This window comes from Leucoraja erinacea, chromosome 25 (genome assembly GCF_028641065.1).
Source record: "Leucoraja erinacea ecotype New England chromosome 25, Leri_hhj_1, whole genome shotgun sequence".
Lineage (NCBI taxonomy): Eukaryota > Metazoa > Chordata > Chondrichthyes > Rajiformes > Rajidae > Leucoraja > Leucoraja erinaceus.
This window is the reverse complement of record NC_073401.1, coordinates 1,222,062-1,246,636: the sequence shown is the minus strand read 5'-3', so window position 1 is coordinate 1,246,636 and position 24,575 is coordinate 1,222,062. Positions and strand designations below refer to the sequence as shown.

The following is a 24,575-nucleotide window of genomic DNA, read 5'->3' as shown; positions in this document are numbered from 1 at the left end:
CTGAAGGTTTTCACGGTGGAGAATTTCTTAAAGCTGTCTGATGCGGGTACAGTTACCATTTAAACTAATTGGATGTATTGGTGGATGGGAAAGATTTAAACGGGTGTCGGATTTAAAAGGGTAAGGTAATTAAGGGCTCGGGTGGAACGGTTTCCTGGCTGGCTTGCAGGTAAGTCCCTGATTCATGGTCACTCACGTGATTTAGTATGTTTTTCCATCTCTCTCTCTCTCTCTCTCTCTCTCCTCCTCCAAGGTTGGTTCTTCTGTTTGCCTTTATTTACTTCAATTTTATTTGTGTTATTTATCACATTGTGATCCATTGTAGCTTTTGAAAGATTCAAGCAGGTATCAGACGCTTTCTAAGGGCTGAATCGCCCGTTCGCGTGGCCTTTCATCGCCCGGCGTGGCTTCAAATCAAACTGCTGCATCGAGGCGATGGAGGCTCCCGATGTTGAAGCCCCCGTCGGCCGATTTAAAGCCGCGTCGGGCGATGAAAGGCCCCGTGAACGGGCCGATTCAAGCCCCATGATTCGGGACGGGCGAAGCTGCTGTCGCTGATCACCAACCAGGTCAGCTCCTGATGTTACCGTCCACAGGGCCCACGGCCGAAGCTTCGTGTGCGAATGCGGCCACTAAGAAACTGTGCCCCCAAATTGTGTTCCTCCCCCATGTTTTGACAGCAATTTCCCCCTGGAGGTGGTTTAAGAGAAGTTCAAAGATGATGTAAGTAGTTCCAAGCCAGTTGTTCCCATACCAATTATATCCATATATATTTAACAAAACGAGTGAAGGGAAATGGTATAGATGGACAAAGTTGCCGTATTTTTTATTTTAGTTGATGAAATGTCATTTGTATTAGCAGCAATATTATTGTAAAACATAAATGTGAGCACATTTTAATTACATTTCCCTTTGTCTGCAGATTTGGATTGTGTTGTGTATGCCCAAGTATTAGATATACAAAATGAAGAGGGACGTGGATGAAATAGCTGATATGAAATGTTTCTGCACAAGGGAGACGTCTAAAACCATAGGGTTAAGGTGGAGGATGAATGGATTGGGTTGAAGGGGTGAAGGGGTGGGGGTGGGGGTGGGGGGGCAAGATAATTTGAGGGATCTGAGCGGGTGATTGCAATGTGGAACACTCAATTTGAGAAAGTGGTGGAGCGAGAAACTCTCACAGCTTCTAAGTATCCGGACCCGCACTTTAATTCACCGCGCCATCGGAAACTACAGCATGTAAATGCGACAGTCTGACATTCTGGGCCGAAGGGCCGGCTTCTGTGCTATATATTTAAGTATTAGAAACAAAAAAATTCACTCACGTACAACGCCAATTCACCCTAAAATCTGTCATGTGTCTACCACGTTGGCATTAAATCAGAGGAGGAATTTCGCCCTTGTGTCAGTGCCAACTTTGTGAAAGATTGCCCTTCATCCTACTCGGCGGCGGCATGGGGCTGGCTGTTCTTTCCCAGCTGTGGCAACTCTCTTTTGAGAGTTACTGTGGAATTTGATTCTAAAACAGCTTCTACAACAGGTTCCATGCAATAATCACAGTCACAGGACGAGCGCGCAAGGTCTGTCCTACAGGTGTCCAAACTCTTTAACACATTCGTAACGCTTTGGAATGCAACGGATTTGTTTTTACCCGTGAATGTTAAAAATCTCCCCATCTGCGTTTGTAAGCGCTGGGTTTGTAAGCGAGAGCCGGGTGGGTGGGTGCGAACAGGACTCGCCATCCTGTGTGTGTGTGTGTGTGTGTGTGTGGAGTGATGTAAGTGCCCGGGCTCTGGGAAACGCAGCCTCACTTTCTACAATTCATCCCCCCACCCCCCCACACACAAAAAAAAACAAACGCCCAAGTTGTTGTTTTTTTGCGCCGTGAAAGTAAAGAGGTCAGAGATTGGTGGGTGGGGATAACCCCTACATGGATCACGTGTTGGATCAAAGCGGGGTGCCGCCTTGTGGAGCTTGTGCAAGGAGAGGAGAGGAGAGGAGCGAAGCAGCGCAGAGCCATGTAATCGACAAAGCTGCTCCGGAGAAATCTACACGTTACCCGCACCAAGCATCGACCCCGCCGCCCGCCGGCGCTTCACTCTGAGGGTTGCTTCCACTTTAGGGGGAAAAAAGGAAACAAATCAAAGCTGTTTTTTTTGCCAAAGGACAAACATCGAACCTCGCGCAAGCCAGGATTAATCGGTAATTATGTCCCGGTCAGCGCATGTACAACCGGCAAGATGATGTGGAGTGGATCCGAGTTGATGCCTGTGCTCTTGGTAGTGGCGGCAGCAGCATTGGGGTCCGTTCGTGCCAAGGAGACTGCCTTTGTGGAAGTCGTGCTTTTCGAGTCCAGTTCCAATGGTGAATATACAACTTTTACAACGGACTTGCAGGGCCGATTCTCCCGGGCCGGAGCCACCATCAGCGCGGAGGGCGAGATCGTGCAGGTAAAAGTCACACCGATTCCCCCGTGCTCTGGGCACGAACTGGAAACTGTTGTAAAAAGTTTAGCGGAGTGGTTATTCACTCAACAAGATGGCTCCGGTCTTGGCCCGCTGGCGGAGCAGCGTGAACGTGGGTTCAAATACATAACACATCGCTTATCGCTGGTGTAGGGGCCAGGGCTTGATGCCGCTGCCCGTGCCTTGTCTAACCCCGCTGCCATCTACACTTCAAACCGTTCCACCCACCAAGTTTGCTCGGAAGTTTTTCTTTAACCATCCCGCTAAAAACAAATGTGCACTGGAGTTGCTCTTTCCCGGGAGGTGTTTTTCTGAGGGCATTTGCGTTGTGCTTTGCTGATGTTGAATTTGTCGATGTTGATGCAGCGGGTTTACATTTGTAACTTAACTGCATGTCTTTGTAGTGAATGTGGAGTGTAATGAACCCCGGGCCCTTCACTCAGTCACTCACTCACTCAGCGGCTCCCTGCCTTCAAACACACGTGGGGAACGAGCGTGTGTGTGTGTGTGTGTGAGAGAGAGAGAGGTGATTCCAACGCAGGTACAGAGAGCCCGGTGAATAATCCCACTCCCATCTTCCACTTTACGGTATTTAAATACACGTCCAACCTGAGTACACAACGTGTGGTCGGTCACACACCAGCGCTCACAACCCTGGCGGGTATCAATGCATCTGGTTTCGAAAGAACCCCCACTTAGAGAGTTGCACTGATTGGGGATGTGAGCATGTTTTATTAATTCACAGCACCAGATTCCCATGACAACTACCAACAGAGGCACTTAACCATTACACTGGCTTTATCTATTTTAAAAAGCATTATTAGTTGGGTCTTTGGTCGTATTTAGTTTCGCTCCATTCTGAGTGTAGGTTTGGTTTTAATTCAGTGAGAGGTAATAGCTCCCGTGGTATGTGAGCGCGGTTGGTTATCCGTTGCCTTTCACCTAATGAGTTTGAAGCGTCTAATGTCTCTTCCGCGCTTACTTCCAATACAGCGCGGCTCCTCGCCTGATCAAAGTAGCTGGTTCCATCCACTATGTGTGTGTGACAGTGCACTCCCCTAGTGGAGGCACCTCTTATTAGTCGCTTTGTAACTCAATCCTCCCCAAGATTAAAAAAAACCCTATTGCTTATGTATTGTTCCAGCTGCAGGGTGTGAGAGATATCCTCGCCAATTGATGGGGGTGAAACCTGCCCTGTGTTCATGTTGGTTTACATCACAAACATCATAATTCATCTATAACATTTATATTCAAGCCTTTGATTTCTTTGAAGTGTCGAGCAGTTTGGAGCAGAACTGGTGGAAACAAACAGATTGAAAAGTAAATCATCCTCAAACTAATCTGATGTTGTGGGGTTAAACAATTGTCAATACAGCACGTTTACATTTAAAAAAACATTTAAAATTTTAGTAATGTCGCTTCCCATTATCATGTCTTCTGAAGATAGACACAAAATGCTGGAGTAACTCAGCGGGCCAGGCAGCATCTCTGGAGAGAAGGAATGGGTGACGTTTCAGACACTGGAGAAAGGTCTCGACTAGATCCTTCTCTCAAGAGATGCTGCCGGGTGCAGGAATAATGTTCCCGATGTTGGAGTCCATAATCAGGGGTCACAGTTTAGGAATAAGGAATGAGATGAGGAAAAACATTTTCACCCAGAGAGTTGTGAATCTATCTCAGCTACAGTAGGCAGTGGAGGCTTATTCACTGGGTGATTTCAAGAGAGAGTTAGAGACTTAGGCCTAAAGGAATCAAGGGATAGGGGGGAAAAGCCGGAACGGGGTACTGATTTTGGATGATCAGCCAAGATCATATTGAATGGCGGTGCTGGCTCGAAGGGCCGAATGGCCTATCCCAGCGCCTATTTTAATGTCTGTTTCAATGCCTGTCTCGCTGAGTTACTCCAGCATTTTGTTTATTTTCGGTGTAAATCAGCACCTGCAGTTCATTCCAACACACGCCACGTCTTCTAAAGTTGGTTGGGTCTCTCCGTAACCGTGTGTGAAGCGGAGGAGAGCTTGGTGGGCTGGCAGGGGACGAGATGAGGGATGTGGGCAGTAATCCTGGCCTGAAATCGACAAGCACCTTTCACTCGAAGACTTGGGTTACATTTTTGTTTTAGAAAAGTGTGACATGAGCTTCTGGCGACGATTTAATAACTGGCTTAGCCACGTTGAAACTGCCTTGGCCTTCAAAGGCAGCAGTTAAATCCGGTTTGTCGAGACGAACATCAAAGTAATCCTAATTCAAACATCAAAGGAAGATTTCCACACACACACATACAAAACCCGCGCGAAGCCGCTTCATAGTTGGTTACTGTGCAGGAAGATTAACTAACAATAAGCGCTGTTTTTTCAGCAATCGGCTATGGGTGGCAATAGAAAATAAAAAAATAAAACTATCTTTAAGATCTTCGGTTTCCCGGAGGTTTGTATGGGAATGAAACACAGGTCGGGCTGGGCGGAATGGCAGCGCCGCGAGAGACCAACTATCTGAAAGGCGTTTGACTGCGAGATGGACGTTGAATTAATTGTTAACTGCTAATGGTGCGCTGCATAAAGGGCTCGCGTTTACGAGTTGGGATATTTTCAAGGTCAGACCGGTTTCTGAGTGTCCTGAAGCCTGAAGCTTAGTTTGTATCATCTGTGTGAATAATCCGCTCGTTTACTGCGGCTAAAATCGTTCTGATCAAAGGGTGCACCGTTTGAATCTGGCGATCCAGAATTTCCTCTCAATGGACAATAGGTGCAGGAATAGGCCATTCGGCCCTTCGAGCCTGCACCGCCATTCAATGTGATCATGGCTAATCATCCCCAATCGTTCCTGCCTTCTCCCCATATCCCCTGACGACTGTATTTTTTAAGAGCCCTATCTAGCTCTCTCTTGAAAGTATCCAGAGAACCTGCCTCCGTTCCCGGGTGCAATTTTCTCCCCAGCGCTCCCGGCCATCGACATCGTGGTGCTCTCCAATTTACACCCAAGACCAGCACAGTCTGAATGAATGAATGAATCTCTTTATTGTCATTGCACATGGTACAACGAAATGTAAAAGTCAATCCCACGGTGCGATTCACAAGAGCAATTTTTAATATATAAGAAAAGGTAAAAATATATACATATAAAAAAATTACAGATAAATAACAATAGCAGCTGAGGTAGAACCATTCAGTTGAATGTGAGTGTTATTTCTTATTTTGCATTGTTAAGTTCACGTATGGCTATGGGGTAGAAGCTGTCTCTGAGTCTGTTTGTGCGAGTTTTGAAAGACCTGTACCGTCTGCCAGAGGGCAGCAGGTGGAACAGGTTGTGTCCAGGGTAGGAAGGGTCCTTCAGGATGTTGGCTGTCCTGCCAAGGCAGCGAGAGCTGAAGATGTCCTTCAGGGAGGGCAGTGGGCAGCCAGTGATTTTTTGTGCGGTGTTGATGACCCTTTGAAGGGTTCTCCTGTCCGCTGCAGAGCAGCTGGCATACCATGTGGTTATACAGTACGCCAGCACACTCTCGATGGAGCAGCGGTAGAAGGACACCAGCAGCTTCTCCTCCAGGATGTTTTTCCTGAGGATCCTCAGAAAGTAGAGTCACTGCTGGGCCTTCTTGACTGCTGTGGTGGTGTTTGTAGTCCAGGAGAGATGTAATTTGTATGCCCAGAAATCTGAAGTCTGAGACCCTTTCCACACAGTCGCCATTGATGAATAGGGGTTTGGGGGCTGCACTGTTCTTACGGAACTCTATGATAATTTCCTTTGTTTTTGTAGTGTTTAGGATGAGGTTGTTGTCTGAACACCACGCTGCCAGTCTTTGGACTTCCTCTCTGTAGGCTGTCTCATCTCCTCCTGAGATACGTCCAACCACAGTCTTGTCGTCCGCAAACTTGACGATGGTGTTGGTGGAGTGGGCTGGGGCACAATCGTGGGTGTAGAGGAGGGGGCTCAACACACAGCCCTGTGGGGAGCCAGTGCTGAGTGTGATGGGGGTGGAGAGGTGATGGCCCAGTCTGATGGTCTGGGGGCGGTTAGACAGAAAGTCCTTGATCCAGAGGCAGATGGGTTGGGAGAGTCCTAAATCCATGAGTTTGGTGACCAGTCTGCTGGGGATGATGGTATTGAAGGCGGAGCTAAAGTCAATGAAAAGCATCCTCACATAGCTCCCCTGGTATCTGGCATGGTTCGAGGTGGGTCAGTGCAGTGTGAAGAGCAGTGGCGATGGCATCGTCAGTGGACCTATTTGCTCTGTAGGCAAACTGATGTGGATCGAAGGTGGGCGGGAGGCTGGCTTTGATGTGCTGCTGGACCAGCCTCTTGAAACACTTCATGATGACTGGTGTGAGAGCGACAGGTCGGTAGTCGTTAAGGCCGCTGATAACAGGCTTTTTTGGTAGTGGGATGATTGTGGCGGACTTCAGGCACGGTGGGATGATGGATTTGGACAGGGACAGGTTGAAGATTTTCGTGAAGACCTCGGAGAGCTGGTCTGCACATTCCTTCAGAACCCTTCCTGTCACGCCATCCGGGCCGGCAGCCTTCCCCGGGTTCACCGCCCTGAGCACCCGCCTCACTTCATGCTCCTGCACGGTGAGGGTGTAGTTGTTGTTGTTAGGGGCTGGTGGGAGAATGGTGACGAGCTCTTCTGGTTCTGCCTCGAAGCGAGCAAAGAAGCAGTTCAGCTCCTCTGCCAGTGAGGCGTCGCCATCGGCCGTCGTGCTGTTGCTGGGCTTGTAGTTGGTGATGTGCTGGATGCCCTGCCACACCCGCCGTGGATCGTTGTTGTTAAAGTGGTCCTCTATCTTCCTCTTGTGGGCCGCTTTGGCATCCCTGATGCCTTTCTTCAGGTTGGCTCTAGCAGCGCTGTACAGGGCTCTGTCGCCTGACCTGAAGGCGGTGTTGCTGTCCTTGAGGAGAGTTTGGACCTCTTTTGTCATCCACGGCTTTTGGTTGGGGTACACCCGGATGAGTTTGTCGACGGTGACGTTGTCAACACAGTTCTGGATGTAAAAGAGTACCGTGGATGTGTACTCCTCCAAGTCCTGATTTCCAAAAATGTCCCAGTTTGTCCTTTCAAATCAGTCCTGTAGCTGTGAGGAAGCTCCTTCAGGCCAAGTTTTAACAGTCCTGGTGGTGAGTTGAGCTTTTCTCCTGAGGGGGTTTCGGCCCGAAACGTCGCCTATTTCCTTCGCTCCATAGATGCTGCTGCACCCGCTGAGTTTCTCCAGCATTTTTGTGTACCTAGCGTTTCATAGAATGCGATATATTAGAATAGCCACTGTTTTTATTAAGCTTCTGAGAGGGGTGGGGACTCTGCATCTCTGCACAGCAGGCTTCTAGCTGTGGGAACATTCAGTTGGTCGGACACAAGCTGGTGTGCAGAGACATGCAGGAAATGTGAGCATGTAAACGGCAGGGTTGACTGAGCTCTGATTATCCTCTCACAATGGCAGCATTTATGCACAGACCAAACTCTTTCCACTTCTCTTTTACTTTTGCTTTGAAGCTCCTAAGATGACTATCTGCCTTCGGCTATCTCTACCTTCAACTGCCTTTGTTGGTTGCTAATTTGCATCTCCCTTCAAAATATCTGGCTCCTTTGGACTACAGAAGGCATCGAGAATTTATGTGTGCCTATGCAAGTGTGTGTGCATGTGCATGCATGTGCATGCAAGCGTGTGTGCATGTAAGTGTGTGTATATGCATATATGTGTGTGCGTGTGCGCATATACGTGTCTGTGCGTATATGTGTGTGTGCATAGCCGTGTCTGCGTATATATGTGTGTGTGTGTGTGTGTGTATATATATATGTGTGTGCGCGCATGTGTAAGATTTTTTGAGTTGTAGGCATAGAGGCGTAAATCTCCTTGAGAAGATGGTCATGCAGGTGTGTTGGTTTGAGGACAGTGAGAAACCTGGTGTTTTGGGGCCCGTTCTCTTTTCACTTTTTGTTGCGCACTTTTCAAAGTTACATTTTCTCTATCTGTTGTAATCCTTTGAGTGGAAGTGTCGACACAGCTCCACAGATACTGCCTGCACGATTGCCCCAAGTGAAGTGTCCACACAGCTCCACAGATACTGCCTGCATGATTGCCCCAAGAGAAGTGTCCAGTTACTATGTGCTCACACATTTCAGGAGTGTTTTGTTAACATAGTTTCACTCAACAATATTCTCTGGGAAATTGTTCCGGCATTAATTATTCAGAGATGAAGCTATCATTTCAGTACAAAACCTACTGCATTCTAAGTGGACTAATGCCACAGATTGGAAATATGAAGCATGCAGGGGCATGCTAAGATGCTTTGGTGATCAGCATTGGATGTCATTTTGTTGGTTCCAAAGGAGATTGTTTGGGCATGAGAAATGGGAAAGAACTGGCAGCTCTTCAATGCTTTCTCTTTATCTGTTTATGCTTTACACTGTCCTGCCTTCACTTGTTGTCTTTAGCTAGCGGTTAGATCGTATATCGACTATGCCACGATGTGGCACGTGTGACACTATATGCATGTGCCGGTTCGTTCCAATAATATGTGCTTGTGATTACAATTGTTGCCATTACAAATCAGACATTGAAGCATCCAATCTTCAACTTTTGCTTCTGTGGGAGAAAAGCCTACTGTATTTCTTTTAAGTAACCCTTTCAATGAGCAGGGCACAGTTTGACATCTGCAGCGCTGATTGTCATTCATATTGCTCAGGTTTGCGTGTGAGAACTCACAGAGCCTGCTTTGATGCACTTTTTAAACATTTCTAGGCAGCTCCATATCGCTCGTTTTTGTGTACGTTCCTTCGGCAAAAGTGCTGAAGTGAAAAGAAGCCTCTTCTGAACCAAAGTTGTGTGTCTGTCGTCCCTATGAAATCATTCTGTTAACATGCTTGTGGCTTCTCATCCCTGCAAAGAAGACTGTTTGCAGGGTTGTACTCGCTCTTTGATAGCAGGAGTGTGGTGGAATAAACATTGGAGGAATGTACAGGAGGTCCCAAGGGAAATTTGTGTTGAGTTAGTTGCCTTTTAGTCCATGGATTGGAGGTCACAGTGCTGCCAGCTCTAGAGACATGCCCCCCCTGAAGTTTCAGGGAATGCCATCTCCCCTTGAATCTCTGGCACACTCTCTCCGTTCTCATCAATGGGAATATGCTTGGTCCAATACAACTTGATGGGCTGTACAGCACATCGGGCAGTTTCCTCATGGCAAGGGACTCGAGTGAAGCAAGGATTCCACTCTCTTCATCACATTCCCATCTGCCCTTCTGTCCTTTGCCTACCCAACAGACACGAAAGGAGTGTATCTTCATACCCAAGCGAAGGGAAGCTCTTCAATCCAACATGGGTGAAAGCCAAAACAAACGTAACAAATGTGCTTCTAAGGGAGCTCCTGTACACTGATGGTGCTGCTCTTATCACCCCAACGGGAAAAGGACTACAGAGGCTGAACAAACCGTCTCAGGCCTGCAATGAATACTGACTAACAATCAACGTTAAGAAGACTGTTGTGATGGGTCAGAGCACTCAACTCCCCCCTGAAATCACCCTGATACCACGGTCAAGAAATTCACCAACCGAGGATCTACAGTGGTTTGATAGGCTCCCTCTACTTGAGGATATTAATTCATGGATAGGAAAGTCAGCAACCACCTTTGGGAGGCAAACCAAGTGGGCATGGAAGAACAGGAAACTCACAATCCAGACCAGGATAACGGTCTACAAAGCATGCATCTTGAGCACGTTACTGTATGGCGGTGAAGCTTGGACGACTTATCTACATCAGAAACTGAATCATTTTCATGTGGTCATCTTCGTCACATCCAGGACAAAATCACCAATGAATCGGTCCCCTCCCTGACCAACATGCCCAGCATCCCTGCGATCCTCAAGCGGAAGGCTCTCTGATGGCTTGGACATGTACACGGGGTGGGAAATGGACACATCCCCAAAGATGTGCTCTGCGGGGTGGTGAGCAATGCACAGAGGCCAAGAGGAAGATCAATGGTTTGCTGCCAGGATACGATTAACAGATATGAATGCAAATGCTAACATTGACTGACAACTGGCAGATGGCTATGAGGACCAAGGTAGATGGAGAAATGACCTCCAGTTGGGAATGAAGCACAATGATGGCATGTGGTTCCCAACACCCTGGAGGCCAGGCACCAACAAGACAAAATGATCAACGGCAATGGGAACACACTCTCCAATCCAGCGGCCAGAGATAACATGTGGGAACGTCTGTCTGCCAAGTATAGTCCCAGTCAGCCACAGTAGGACGTGTAACCACAGATAAACATTCCCCTCTCCCAGCAGGACAATGTCTCCAAAGCCGCATCATCATCTCTCACAGATCTCAGTTCCACCTGTCCATGACTAAAAATATAATATCTATAGTTTAGATATAAAGTGCAGAAACGGGACCTTTGGCCCGCACTAGCGACACCGAGCCTGCACCAACCAGCGATTCCCGTTCACCAGTGCTATCCTACACACTAGGGATTATATACAATTTTTACCAAAGCCAATTAACCTACAAACTGTAGGTCTTTGGATTGTAGGAGGAAACCGGAACACCAGGAGAAGACCCACTCAATCACAGGGAGAGTGTAGGAAGTGTGAGTTTCTGAATTAAGTAACTAGAAAGGGGAAATCAACTCTAGATGTTGTGTGATCCATACCGGTTTGTGTGTGTGTTCATGTGCATGCATGCATACGGGAGAAAGAAGTGGCTGGGCATGCACACTTAAATATCCAACTGATGCTTACCAAAATATAATACAGGCTGACACAAAATGCTGGAGTAACTCAGCGGGACAGGTAGCATCTCTGGAGAGAAGGAATGGGTGACATTTCGGGTAAAGACCCTTCTTCAGACTGAAGAATGCAGGCTGGTTGGCCCAATTGCACCATCAAAGAGACCATGCTTTCAGAAGGTGGAGGGGTGAAAACAGAAAAATTAGCTCTAAAGGGCCTGTCCCACCTGGCGATTTTTTTTTTTCGGCGACTGCCGGCATCGTATCAGTGTCGCCGAAAGATTTTGAACATTTCAAAATTCAGCGGGGACAAAAAAATGTTTCGACACTTGAAAAAATGTCAATACGTTGTCACCGCCGCAAATGTTTCGGTGACCTGATACGTCAGTTAATGATGGTGGCAGTCGCCAAAAAAATCGGCAAGTTGTCTTAAGTAAGATGGGGTTCTTCAGATCTCTGGTCACGGTGCAAGATTGACTGCACTGTTCAGTGCGCCTCTTGGTTCAACCATTCTTTTCCTTTATAAAAAAAAAAAAAAAAAAAAAATTGTTTGCATTGCTTCTTTGGTGGCATCCGTTTGATTTCAACATAATATGCGGGTTTAATGTGATCGTGTCTATTTTTCAATTTGCCTCTCCCTCTCTTAGTAGCCAGTTGTCAATGTGCTGGTCTGTTGGGTTGGGGATGCTCATGGTATATGGGCTGTTTCTGTGTTTCTCTCTATTGCTGCAAACATTGCCCTTGAGACAGAGTTTGAGCTATAAACAGAACATCCGTTATTGAAGATTAGTCTGAAGAAGGGTCTCGACCCAAAACGCCACCCGTTCCTTCTCACCAGAAATGTCCAGCTAAGTTACTCCAGCTTTTTGTGTCTATCGTCAGTTTAAAGCAGCACCTGGAGTTCCCTACACAACTCTCATCTAATGGCGGGGTCTGGCACAACAATGTATCAGGCCACACCACATGCTAAACTCGTTCTGCAAAATACCTTCACATTTATATACACACCTATCCGCCTCCTCCCTTAGAAAGGAAATTAGCCCTTATAAAACACTTTGCAATTTACACATATTAAATGATGCAATTGCTTAAGTATTTACATATGTAAATACTGTTATTAATTGCACAAATTATATTTTTTATCAATCCACTAGTCATGGGGTCCTCACATATTATAATTGTGATTATTATGATAACTCCTTCTTTCCTTCTAAACTCACTTCCGTGTGCAAAGCCCTGGGTTGGTGTATGCCCAATGTGGAGTGCGTGGTGGCCCTGTACTTATAACCTGGGATCAATCCCATCATGTCCTGGGGGTTTATCAACATGCTTTTCCTTGTTCCTGTTTCATCTAATCTACAACCTGAGGAGCTTCTTATCACCAGCAGTGCCTAGACACAGTTTATGTTAAGTTTGGGCTAACATCCCCCGCTTTCTTCAGGTATTTAATGAGGAAGACAGGGTTCATTATGTGGCTGTGAGATCAGAGTTTGGGGAAATCATCCTGTACTGCTGTCTCTGCAAGGAGCTGTGTGACCTTGGAGAGAGCTGAGATGAAGGCCCATGGAATGAACCCCTAGACACCTTCCTCACTCCTCGCCATCACTAGAGAAACTTCCTGAAGTACATCATAGAAGCTTTACCATTATTACCCATTTTAATCTGATTAAGTAACAGCAGATGCTGCCTAATGCAGTCATGGGGGGAATTTCTGTTTTGATGCTTTCAATTGAAACATTTCAGTGAGCAACAAAAGACTTTAGACCGTAGCTGTTGTGACTTGATGCGCAATGCATTTTAAAATTGTACAAGCTTCAAAGTCGTCTTGTTGAGTCTCATTGGGTCAACTCATTTTCATCTTCAGGCTGAAGGGCCTGTTGCTGTGCTGGACTGTACTATGTTCCAGGTAAAACACAGGTAACTGCCCAAGAGGGCAGTCCAACTGCATGGTGATGCTTCAATTAATGCAGCTATGTCAAGACTCAGTGACCTGGATTCATCCTTGGAGTTTGCATGTTATCCATTGGTTTTCCTTGGGTGTTCTCGTTTCCTCCTACATCCCAAAGATATATAGATTAATAGATGAATTATCCATTGGACATTGCCCCTAGTGATGGGTAGTGGTAGGAGGATTGGGATGGGTGTAAGTATGAGCGGTTAAATAAAAAAATAAATGAATGTGATTCAAGGGATTGCTCTCTAAGAAACACCCCACTGACTACTGGGAACTTCTGGTCCTCTGGGCGAAAAAAAGGAACATTTGGGTTATTGGACTTTGTATCCATAATCAGGAGCACACAGATCCTGCAACAGTGGACCTCCTCACAAACTTCTCACCACACCACTCGTATCACCCTGTCCCATCCTAGTTTAGTTTAGAGATACAGCACAGAAACAGGCCCTTCGGCCCACCAAGTCCGTGTCAACCAGCGACCCCCACACATGACAATTTACAATTAACCTACAATCCTGTACATCTTTGAAGTGTGGGCCCAAGGGAGAATGTTGAAACTCCGTAGGGACAGCACCCGTAGTCAGAATCGAACCCGGATCTCAGGCGCTGTGAGGCAGCAACTATACCGCTGCGCCACCGCAGAAGAGCTGGCGGTTCCCACATTTGAATCAGCCACTTGGAGCCAAGTGGAATCGAGTCATCCTCAATCTAACGGGAAGAAGGAGAGCAGTTACAGCCTTCCTTCCAACTTGGAAATGAATCATTTATTCCCACTCCCTGCTCTGAGCCTGGAAGTCGACGGCCACTCCGCACTCTCACCACAGCAGTCTGTAGTGGGTTTGGATTAACAGCTCAGTTCCAGTGCATGAATCAACAACTGTTTGACTGCGAGACCACGGCTGACACTCAAATGAATACATTGCCAATCTGCAGTAAGGTCGGGTACAGACGGAAAATTGGAGGCACGATCAGGAACTTTTAAGTGTCTGTCAAGAGAAACACTTAAGGAAATTGGGCAGGTCCCAAATAAACTTGTGTACAGAAGCTACGTGTGTTTGCTGTAACTTGTCCAGTCATTGACCTCACTGCCCACAGGTTGCAATACTTCCCTTGGCTTGGAATACTTATTTCACATTTATTTGTTCATTGAATCGGATCTTATGGAATTCTAGGAGTACATATCTAGGATGAACATCATTTTGTTGTCATCCTCCAACCAGAGTAACCATGGTTGTAAACCAGTGGTCCCACAGGTATCTTTCCCAACCCAGTGCTGGCAAGGAACTTCCTTCCCATCCACTACCAGCTTTGCAGTAGAAATGTGTAGGAAGCAACTGCAGATGCTGGTTTAAACCGAAGACAGACACAAAAAGCTGGAGTAACTCAGCGGGACAGGCAGCATCTCTGGAGAAATTTTGGGTCGAGACCGTTCTTCATGGTTGAAGAAGGACCCACGCGGAAGAAGGGTCTCGACTCAAGACATCCTCCATTCTTTCTCTCCAGAGATGCTGCCTGTCCCGCTGAGTTACTCCAGTATTTTGTGTCTATCTTTGCTGTAGAAACGTTAGCTGGCCAGCAGACCCCTTCACGGCACAATGCCTGCTGTCAGAGGGTGCAAACAGAGGAAGGTTCATGGTGCTGTTTGTGCTGAGATCAGGTGCTCTGTGCAGAAACTCCCCCAGTAGCAGTTACTGCAATTCACTCCCTTACCATTTGAAGGTGCTTCTAAAATCTTGCTGTAAGAGGATGTTTCTTGTCACCTGTACTGGTCTCTTGGATTTTGTTTGATGGTTGCTCCTGTGAGGGGCCTGGGGCCGTTTTATGACATTAAAGCTGCCTTTGTTGTCAGCTTGTTGCTCTGGTGGACCATGCTTGCTTACATGCATGCAGCCTGTTCAGCAGTTTGCTTTATCTCCTGCTGCTCCACTGTGTTTGTAGTGTAAATGGAACGGCTTTGATCCTTATCTTGGCGGTACCTGGAGTAAATGATACCAGATTTTTCCTTGGTGCAAAGTCTTAAGTATGTTTCAGAATGCTGTGTGATCCGCAGCACTGTAAGGTGATCACTTTGGAACGTTCAATGAAGGTGGATCTTGTGCAGCGAGTGGCTGCTTCATTTTGTGGAATGGGGTCGAGTTGAATTGTTTTTCTGTTTCAGGCAAGCAAAACACAGTTGTCCCTCTGCTGAGGAAGGCTTACAGGCAGGAGCTACTTCTCCAAGTGAACGGTGTTTTTGAGAGGAAGTCTCCAGTGAGAGGGAAAGATTAGGGATTCATTGTCTCTTGCAGACCAGATTAATGTTTTTGTTCGTGTGAGGAGAGGGGGATGGAAAGGAAGTTTGTACCTCATGTAGGGCTTTTGTTTGTACTCTTACTGCAGACCAGATTAATGTTTTTTCATAGCAAAAGGGATTTGAGTATAAGAGCAGAGAGGTTCTACTGCAGTTGTACATGGTCTTGGTGAGACCACACCTGGAGTATTGCGTACAGTTTTGGTCTCCTAATCTGAGGAAAGACATTCTTGCCATAGAGGGAGTACAGAGAAGGTTCACCAGACTGATTCCTGGGATGTCAGGACTTTTATATGAAGAAAGACTGGATAGACTCGGTTTGTACTCGCTAGAATTTAGAAGATTGAGGGAGGATCTTATAGAAACTGGGGAAGTCCAGAACAAGGGTCACAGTTTAGGATAAGGGGGAAATCCGAGATGAGGAAAACATTTTTCACACAGAGAGTGGTGAATCTCTGGAATTCTCTGCCACAGAAGGCTATATTTAAGAGGGAGTTAGATGTGGCCCTTATGGCTAAAGGGATCAGGGGGTATGGAGAGAAGGCAGGTACAGGATACTGAGTTGGATGATCAGCCATGATCATATTGTATTTTTTTTAACTAAAAGGATAGGTGAAATAGAGGGAAAGAAGAGGGGAAAAGAGGGGGAAATAAAAGGAAAAAAAAAAAAAAAAAAAAAAAGGGAGTAAAAAAGGTAATTAAGGAAGAATGGAAAAGTTTGTTTAAGTTTAAAGACATCATTCGAGATATGTTAGTATATTTCAAAGTGTAGTATTGCATCCAATCTTTAGTCCGGGTGCTAGTCAGGTTCCTGTGCTGAACTATTCTGACCCTTTAAGTACTCAATAAAAGGAGACCATGTTCCAACGAATAATTCCTGTTTGTCCAACAGGGCAAGTCTAATTCTTTCCACGTTTAAGGTCTCCGTCATTTCTATAATCCACATTCTGATTGTGGGGGCCGTAGGGCCTTTCCAAAATTTTAGGATTAATTTTTTTCCTGTTATTAAACTGTAATCGATAAAGTTTCTTTGTGTTATTCTAAGTGTTTGATTTAATTCTAATATTCCGAGTATTATTAATTTTTCTTTGGTTCCAGTTGTGTTTTTTTGGTTACTTTGGGATATTATACTAAAAATATTTACCCAAAAATTTTTAATTTTTGTACAGCTTGTAAACATGTGCGATAACGTAGCTTCTGAATGTTGACATTTATCACATATAGGTGAGATATGTTGAAAAATTTTATGTAATTTTGTTTTGGCGTAATGTAACCTATGTATTACTTTAAATTGTATTAGAGAGTGTCTGGCGTTTAGTGAACACTGATGTATGTGTTGTAAACTTTCTTCCCAAGTGTCTTTCGTTATTACCTGATTTAATTCTTTTTCCCATGCTTGTCTATGTAAATCCGTCATAGGGATGTCACTGTCTAATAAGATATTATATATAAAAGATATTAATTTTTCTGTATTAGGATGCTTATTCCAACATTCGTCAAGAATCTCTGGGTTTCTATTTCGAAAGTTTTTAGAATTTGATTTAACATAATTTCTAAGTTGAAGATATCTGAAATAATCATTCCCTCGAAGTCCATAAACCTGTTGCAACTCCTGAAATGTCAAAAAAGAGCCTTCCTTGTAAAGGTGTCCCATATTTTTAATTCCATTATTCTTCCATTGTGTAAACCCCCCGTCTAAACATGAAGGCTTAAACAATGAATTATTCACGAGTGTAAGAGAAAGAGATAAGTTATCTAATTTTAATGTATTTTTTAATTGTTTCCAAATTTTTATAGCACTAAATATTATAGGGTTTTCCCTGTAAATTTTCTTGTTTAATTTGGACGTAACAAATAATATCGAACCAATGTCATAAGGCATACAATCTTCCTTTTCCATTTTTAACCAGTCTGGTTGCTGGTCTATTTCTCCCAACCAGAAGTTCATATTTTTAATATTAACTGCCCAGAAATAAAACAAAAAGTTAGGTAAAAACCAAGCCTCCATTATTTTTTGATTTACACAAGTGTCTTTGGCTTATCCTATGATTCTTATAATCCCAGATAAAATCATTAACAATAGAGTCCAATTTTTTAAAGAAGTTTTTTGCCAGGTATATCGGAATCGTCTGAAAAAGGTATAATATTTGTGGTAAAAAAATCATTTTTTAATGGCATTAATTTTGCCAACCATTGAGATAGGTAATGTTTTCCAGTATTGGATATTCTTATGTAATTTATTCAATAATGGAGGGAAATTCGCTTTAAATAATGATGTATATATCTTAGTTACGTAGATACCTAGATATTTAAATTTTTCATTTACTACTTTAAATGGGAATAGTTGTATTATCTGTTTGTTATGTTCCCTTATTGGCATAATTTCACTTTTATTCCAATTTATTTTGTATCCTGAAAGTGCACCAAATTGGTTTTATTAGTTTTTAATAGGTTTGGGATACTAATTTCTGGTTTAGTGATGTAAATTAATACGTCATCTGCATATAAAGAAATTTTATTCACTGTGTCTTTAGTGTTATACCCATATATTTCCGGATGCCCCCTAATTCTTTCTGCAAGTGGCTCAATTGCAAGTGCAAATAGTAATGGAGATAACGGGCATCCTTGTCTACAACCTCTAGATAGACTGAATTTAGATGAAAGTCTTTGGTTGGTAAGTATTCTAGCCGTAGGATTTGTGTATAGTAGTTTTTATCCATGTGCAAAAATTCTCTCCCTAGCTGCATCTTTTCCATCACCGAAAATAAATAAGGCCATTCGACCTGATCAAATGCTTTTTCAGCGTCAAGTGAGATTATTGCTAAATCTTCATTAATAATTCTCTTGGTATATATAATATTAAATAATCTTCTTAGATTATAATATGAATACCGTTTCTGAATAAAACCTGTTTGGTCAGGGTGTATTAATTTATTTATCACTGTACTTAATCTACGTGCTAGTATTTTAGTTAGTATTTTCTGGTCTGTGTTCAGAAGTGCAATTGCTCTGTATGATCCCGGATCTTCCGGATCTTTGTCGGCTTTAGGAATAAGCGTTATTATAGACTCATTTAAGGTGTCTGGGAGTTTCTGTTGAGTGTAAATGTAATCATATAGTCTTTGCAAGCGTGGGCTCAGCAGATCATGAAATTTTTTGTAAAATTCTGAACCTAGACCGTCTGGCCCTATTGCCTTACCATTTTTTAGAGAGCCAATAGACTCCTCAATATCCTTTATCGTAATTTCCCTTTCTAATAATTCTCTATCATTTACATCTAAACCTTTTAAATTACATTTTATTAAAAAATCTGCTATTCCTTCTGGTTGTGCTACCGTTTTAGTTGAATAAAGGTCATGATAGTATTGTAGAAATCTATCATTTATATCTTTGGGCATTTTTAATAATTCTCCTGTCTCTGTTCTAATTTTATGAATTATTTTTTCCCCTTCCATTTTTCGCAACTGGCGTGCTAATAGTTTTTGTGGCTTGTCTCCAAATTCAAACTGTAATTGTTTAGTTTTTTGGTAAAGTTTTATTACTTGTTCTGAGTACATTTTATTTAATTTATATTTCAGTACAGCAATTTTATTATGTTTTAACGTAGATGGCGTTCTCGCGTTTTCTATATCTAGTAACTTAATTTCACTTTCCAGTGCTTGTTGTTTAATCCTGTTATCTTTATTATAAAATGCTTGTGCAGAGATTAATGTACCACGCACATACGCTTTAAACGTCTCCCACATAAGGGAAGCAGGTGTGTCAGGGTTGTCATTTACCTCAAAAAATATTTGGATTTGTTTAGTAATATATTCCTGGCATGATCTTTCGTTCAAGATTTGTGGGTTAAGTCTCCAATATGTTTGTTTCTCGGACATTCCATTTAATTTAATCATAAATGTTACTGGTGCGTGATCTGAAATTATGATGTTGTGATATTTTGAATTATAAATAAATGGAATAAACGTAGAGTCAACTAAAAAGTAATCTATTCTTGAGTATGATTTGTGTACTGGTGAATAAAATGAATATTCCCGTCCGGTTGGGTTTTCTATTCTCCAGATATCCTTAATATTAGTGGTATTAATAAATGAATTTAAAAATACACTTGAATTGGATTTTGTTTTTTTTTGCCTTGATGATCTATCTAAGTATGGGTCTAATGTACAATTGAAGTCTCCTCCAATTATTAATTTGTATTGTGCAAATTCAGGAATTTTATTAAATGTTTTGTTGAAAAAAGTAGGGTTATCGAAGTTAGGCCCATAAACATTTAGGAGGATCACTTTTTCTCCGTTTAACTCTCCAACCACTATTATATATCTGCCATCCATATCCACTATTATTGAAGAGGACACAAAAGGTATTCCTTTATGAATTACTATTGCTACTCCTCTTGACTTGTGGGAAAAAGAGGAATGATATGATTCGGCGATCCACTTAGCTTTAAGTCTATGTTGAGATTGCTTTTTAAGATGTGTCTCTTGAAGAAATATTATATCTGTTTTAATTAGATTTAGGTGTGCCAAAACTTTACTTCTCTTAATTGGTTCATTGATTCCCTTGACATTCCAACTACAAAATGTTATTCCCTGACCCCTTCTTGTCATGTTAGCCTCTTGCATATTGCATCTGAGGTGGTCTATAACCGGGCAGAAGGAACAACACATAGAATCTGACCCTGCTCCCAAACCTCAGATAGATGAATTTAGATTCGAATACATCATTCTTCCGATCATATCTCCTTGCCTTGGTCTTGTTTTTCCATTCAAACCTTGAGTTAGAAAAATATTTGAAGAAAGAAAAGTGATAGGGTTGGTTAGTGTAGGGTGAGGAAAAAAAAACTACATCTACGATTGGTGTAGTTAGTGATAGCCACACTAACGTGGCTAGAATTCTAAGGACTTCCGTAGCCTTTGTAAAACGAAAAAATTCCCAGCTCCGTGCCCGAGGAAGAGGAAAGGAAAAAAAAAAAAAGAAGGGAAAAAGGGGGAGGAAATGATATTTAACATTCAATAAACTTCTTATGGGAGTATCAGAATTTATTTACCTAGTCATACTTATACCCACACAATATATATGCTCCTACCTACGTATACGCTTATATGTATATGTATACATACCCACATGCCTATTAGTATCAACGCGTAACCCTGTAAGAAGGTTCAAGCCACCAAAATGATTTTAAATTGAAAAATAGAGCGAAAAAAAGAAAAGGAAATCCGTCTATCTTAGTTATGATATAGGTTAATTTACTTCTAACATATCTTTCTATGTACTATATTATATAATTCCTTTCTTCATTTATCAAAGACTATTAAGTGTTGATCATTGTTATCCATCTTATTAACTTTTATAAGAATTAATAATGTTAATAATATTAGTGGAAATAAAGATATTTAATAAGTATTAGTTGTTACCTATATAGTTTGATATGAATTTATATATAATAGCAGTGATTAGTAACCGAAGAAGAGCCCAAACAAAAAAGAGAAAAAAGAGGGAAAAACCCTCGAAAGATCGCAGTTTTTATCCAATGTCCTCCATCATTTTCAGTTTCCAAGTATCTTTAAAGTTCTTGAACGAATTTTAAAGGTCCTTTTAGATCTGGCGGTCATCGTAGACCATGTCTCCTAAGGAGTGATGTAGATTCTTCAGTCTGGAGGTGTGTTACCGACTTCCTTGGCGAATTCGAGTGCTTTTTCATGGTCTGTAAAAAATAACTCATTGGAATTGTAGGTGACTCTTAGTCTTGCGGGATAGAGTAGGCTGTATTTCAGATCCGGTACACTCTTCAATATTCTTTTGGTCTCATTGAACAGCATTCTTTTCTTGAAGACCTCTGTCGAGTAATCTCGGTATATGCTAAATCTCACGCCTTCAAAAAGAAGTTGACCGCTCCGAACACTTTTCTTCATTATCTCATCAAATTCATGATCCTGTAGGACTTTTACGATTATTTGTCTTGGGTGGGCAACATCTTGCGTACGACGTCGCTGTGCTCTATGGGCACGACCGAGTAGAGGTTTGTGATCCAGTTTTAAGACTGTATGTAGAAGGTCTGCCACAAAATCCCGGGTGCCCATTTCCCTCTCGCTTCCTTCTTTCACCCCTACAATTCTTAGATTCTTACGTCTTTGACGCCCTTCCAGATCAATACATTTATCATTTAGTTTGCTCACCATGCTTGTGAGACGTTGGTTTTCAATAAGGAGCTGACTTACTGTTTCTGCACTTGTCGCCGCACATTTCTCAAGCTCGGTTATCGCTATTCTGTGTTGATTAAGTTCGTGGCGGATAGGGTCCATCTCTGTTTGAACCTTTGTTTCCAACGAAACGAGTTTAGCTTCCATCGCTTCCATCTGGTTTTTGACCTCTTCCTCCCTCGTCCGCTTCCAGTTTTCAAACATTTGTTCAACTGTGGCGTGTATTTCTGCTTTAAGATCTACCTTGAAGGTGTCTAATTTCTCTCCAAAAATCTTCAGTTCAGCAGCCAAAAAGATTCTAAGATCATCCATTTCCGTTTTTCTCCCTTTGGGTTTCTTTGGAAGTTCTTCTTGGGCCATCACTTTCTTTGGAAGCTCTTCTTGGGCCATCACTGTAACTGAGGCCGAGGCTTCTGTAGGGCCTTCTTCTTCCGTCTGGGATCTTCCTTTACCCGGTTTTCTTCCATGATCATATTGGATGGCGGTGCAGGCTCCAAGGGCTGAATGGCCTAGTCCTGCACCTATCTTCTATGTTTCTATGATACAATTTTTTTTCTTTTTGGCTACAATACAAAATAGGTGGTGCAGCAGTAGAGTTGTTGTCTTCTAACGCTTACAGCGCCAGATACTCGGGTTCAATCCTGACTACAGGTGCTGTCTGTACAAAGTTTGTGCTTTTTCCATGTACAAATCCTTTCTCCCTGTGGCTATCAAACTGTACAACTCCTCCCCCTTCTGCCTTGGGGTAGACTGACTTGACCCCCACCCCCCCCCCCCCCCCTCCAACCTTTGCACATCCCACATCCTGGACTTCCCACTTGTCACGTTAATTTCATGTTTCATGTATCTTGGTGTGTTTTTATGACTGTTGGCCAATATCCCTCCTGGGATAAATAAAGTTCGATCCTATCGTATTGTGTTCCTGTCACGCTTCAAGTCATTCCGGTGGGATGGCTGCAGCTTGGAGATGGGTCACAGATGTGGATTTTTTATCTGGAGTCTGTGAGTAGGCTTTGTTGAAATGTCGGATATCCCAGCTTGCGCAATGTTTGCAGCTGGCCTGCCTTAAGAAACTGGTCATTTAATGTTTCTCACTGTAGGGTGGAACTGGTGAGATGGAAGGCAGTGCTCGTGGTTTACTGTATTCAGACACTGGGGCTACGAGGCAATCTGCTTTTGAAATCCATGCCCAAAGGATGTCTTCCTCTTCCCGAAGCAAGTGGTTCTCAAATTTGATGAGAATTTGATGTCAAATTTGATACTGATGCCGTTTGACTTGCCTTCTCACTTTCACCATCTGCACAAACCTTTGGATACTGGTCTTTAAAAAAACCCAAAAAAAACCCAGCAAATAATAGTAACAAATAAGGTTATGAGTCCTATGTTGCCTGTCTTATCTGCTGAGTTATTCCAGCACTCTGTTTATTTTAATACACGCGCACTGCACTGACAAAGTCAAGAACACACTGGGCCTCAAGATATCACCATGTCCAATGGCCCTCCATTTGAATGCCAACTAAATAAATGGATTGATTTGATATTAATGCTTCTAATGATGTCGGATGAATGAGATCTTAAAATACATTTATTAAGTTTTCATTATTGTTTAACTTAATTTTAACAGTTGTAAACTGTGATCATCTAAGGATGTAGATATCAACTAGATCTTTCAGTACATGTGCTATTGGGAGATCCGCACCATGCCTTGGGTTGGAGCTGAGGATGGCCGATTGAGGAACAGTCACCACTTGTCAATTCCCCCAAGCTCCACTGTGCAGCGACACTGGACATTATCGCAAGGTCGTCTCTGTTCACTTGGTATTTGGAGGTAGACCCAAAATGCTGGAGTCACTCAGCGGGACAAGAAACATCTGGAGAGAAGGAATTGGTGACGTTTCGGGTTCTTCAGACAGTCTATTGTCCCACCGAGTTATTCCAGCAATTTGTGTCTATCTTCGATGTAAACAGCATCTGCACTTCCTTCCTACAGAGAATGTATTTGAATCCTTGATCTTTCAGTTCCTACAAAGCCAAATGCTGCAGTTTGTTTAACAGAGATTGACCCCAAATTAATTTCTTAAATGAGAATCAAACTTGAAGGCAACCCTAAGGATGGAAGTCTGGGCTTGTAATAGGCAGCATCTGTCTGATGAAGATGATTAATCATCTATCTTTCCCGTGGCTATATGAGTGTGATAGCAATTATAATAATTGGGGGCCTGCTGAACCATGATGGCTTTGGTTGACTCACCATACATTGTTACTGGTTGATTCAGTGGTAGCCGTGTTATAACAGTACATGTTCTTAGAGTCACCGATTATTGATGATAATCACATGTAATGAGTTAGTCTGGTTTGTAGTATAATGACTACTTGCAAAGATATGTAACGATATTTCAGTTATGGATTCCAAGGTTACTCTATAAATATACTGGTGGTCCTCTCTGAGCTGTGCCTGTTACATTCTACTTCCTGACTGCACTACCAGCAGTGCCAGGGACTCGGGTTCGATCCTAACTACGGGTGCTGTCAGTACAGAGTTTGTTCTCCCCGTGACCTGGGTGGGTTTTCTCCTGGATCTCTGGTTTGCTTCCACACTCCAAAGATGTACAGGTCTGTAGGTTAATTGGCTTGGTTTAATTGTAAATTGCCCCTTGTGTGTAGGATAGAATTAATGTATGCGCATATCACTGGTCGGCGTGGACTGGGTGGGCCAGAATTGCCTGTTTCTGCACTGTATCTCTAAGCTAAACCCTCATTCTGTGTCAAAGCTAATGCAATTCAATTGGAGTCGTAGAGTTGTCTTATTCCCATTGCTCAATATCGTTGCAGTTGTGTGAAAGTCAGTTGTGCTTCAGATCGGATAAGCCGTCTGTGACACCATGTATGCTGAGGTCCCAGCTACCTCTTCACACATCATTGCTGGATCCATTCTCGT

General features: G+C 43.2%; 1 protein-coding gene across 2 annotated transcripts in view; it reads left to right on the top strand.

The window, feature by feature from the left end:
- The first annotated feature begins 1,590 nt into the window (after window positions 1–1,590).
- Window positions 1,591–24,575, top strand: part of znrf3 (zinc and ring finger 3) — a 309,817-nt gene continuing 286,832 nt past the window's right edge. For both annotated transcript variants that reach the window (XM_055655568.1, XM_055655567.1), the window contains exon 1: window positions 1,591–2,450. In XM_055655568.1, coding sequence (XP_055511543.1) covers window positions 2,241–2,450 — 210 coding nt within the window. In that variant the 5' untranslated portion in view covers window positions 1,591–2,240. The remainder of the gene's footprint in view (window positions 2,451–24,575) is intronic.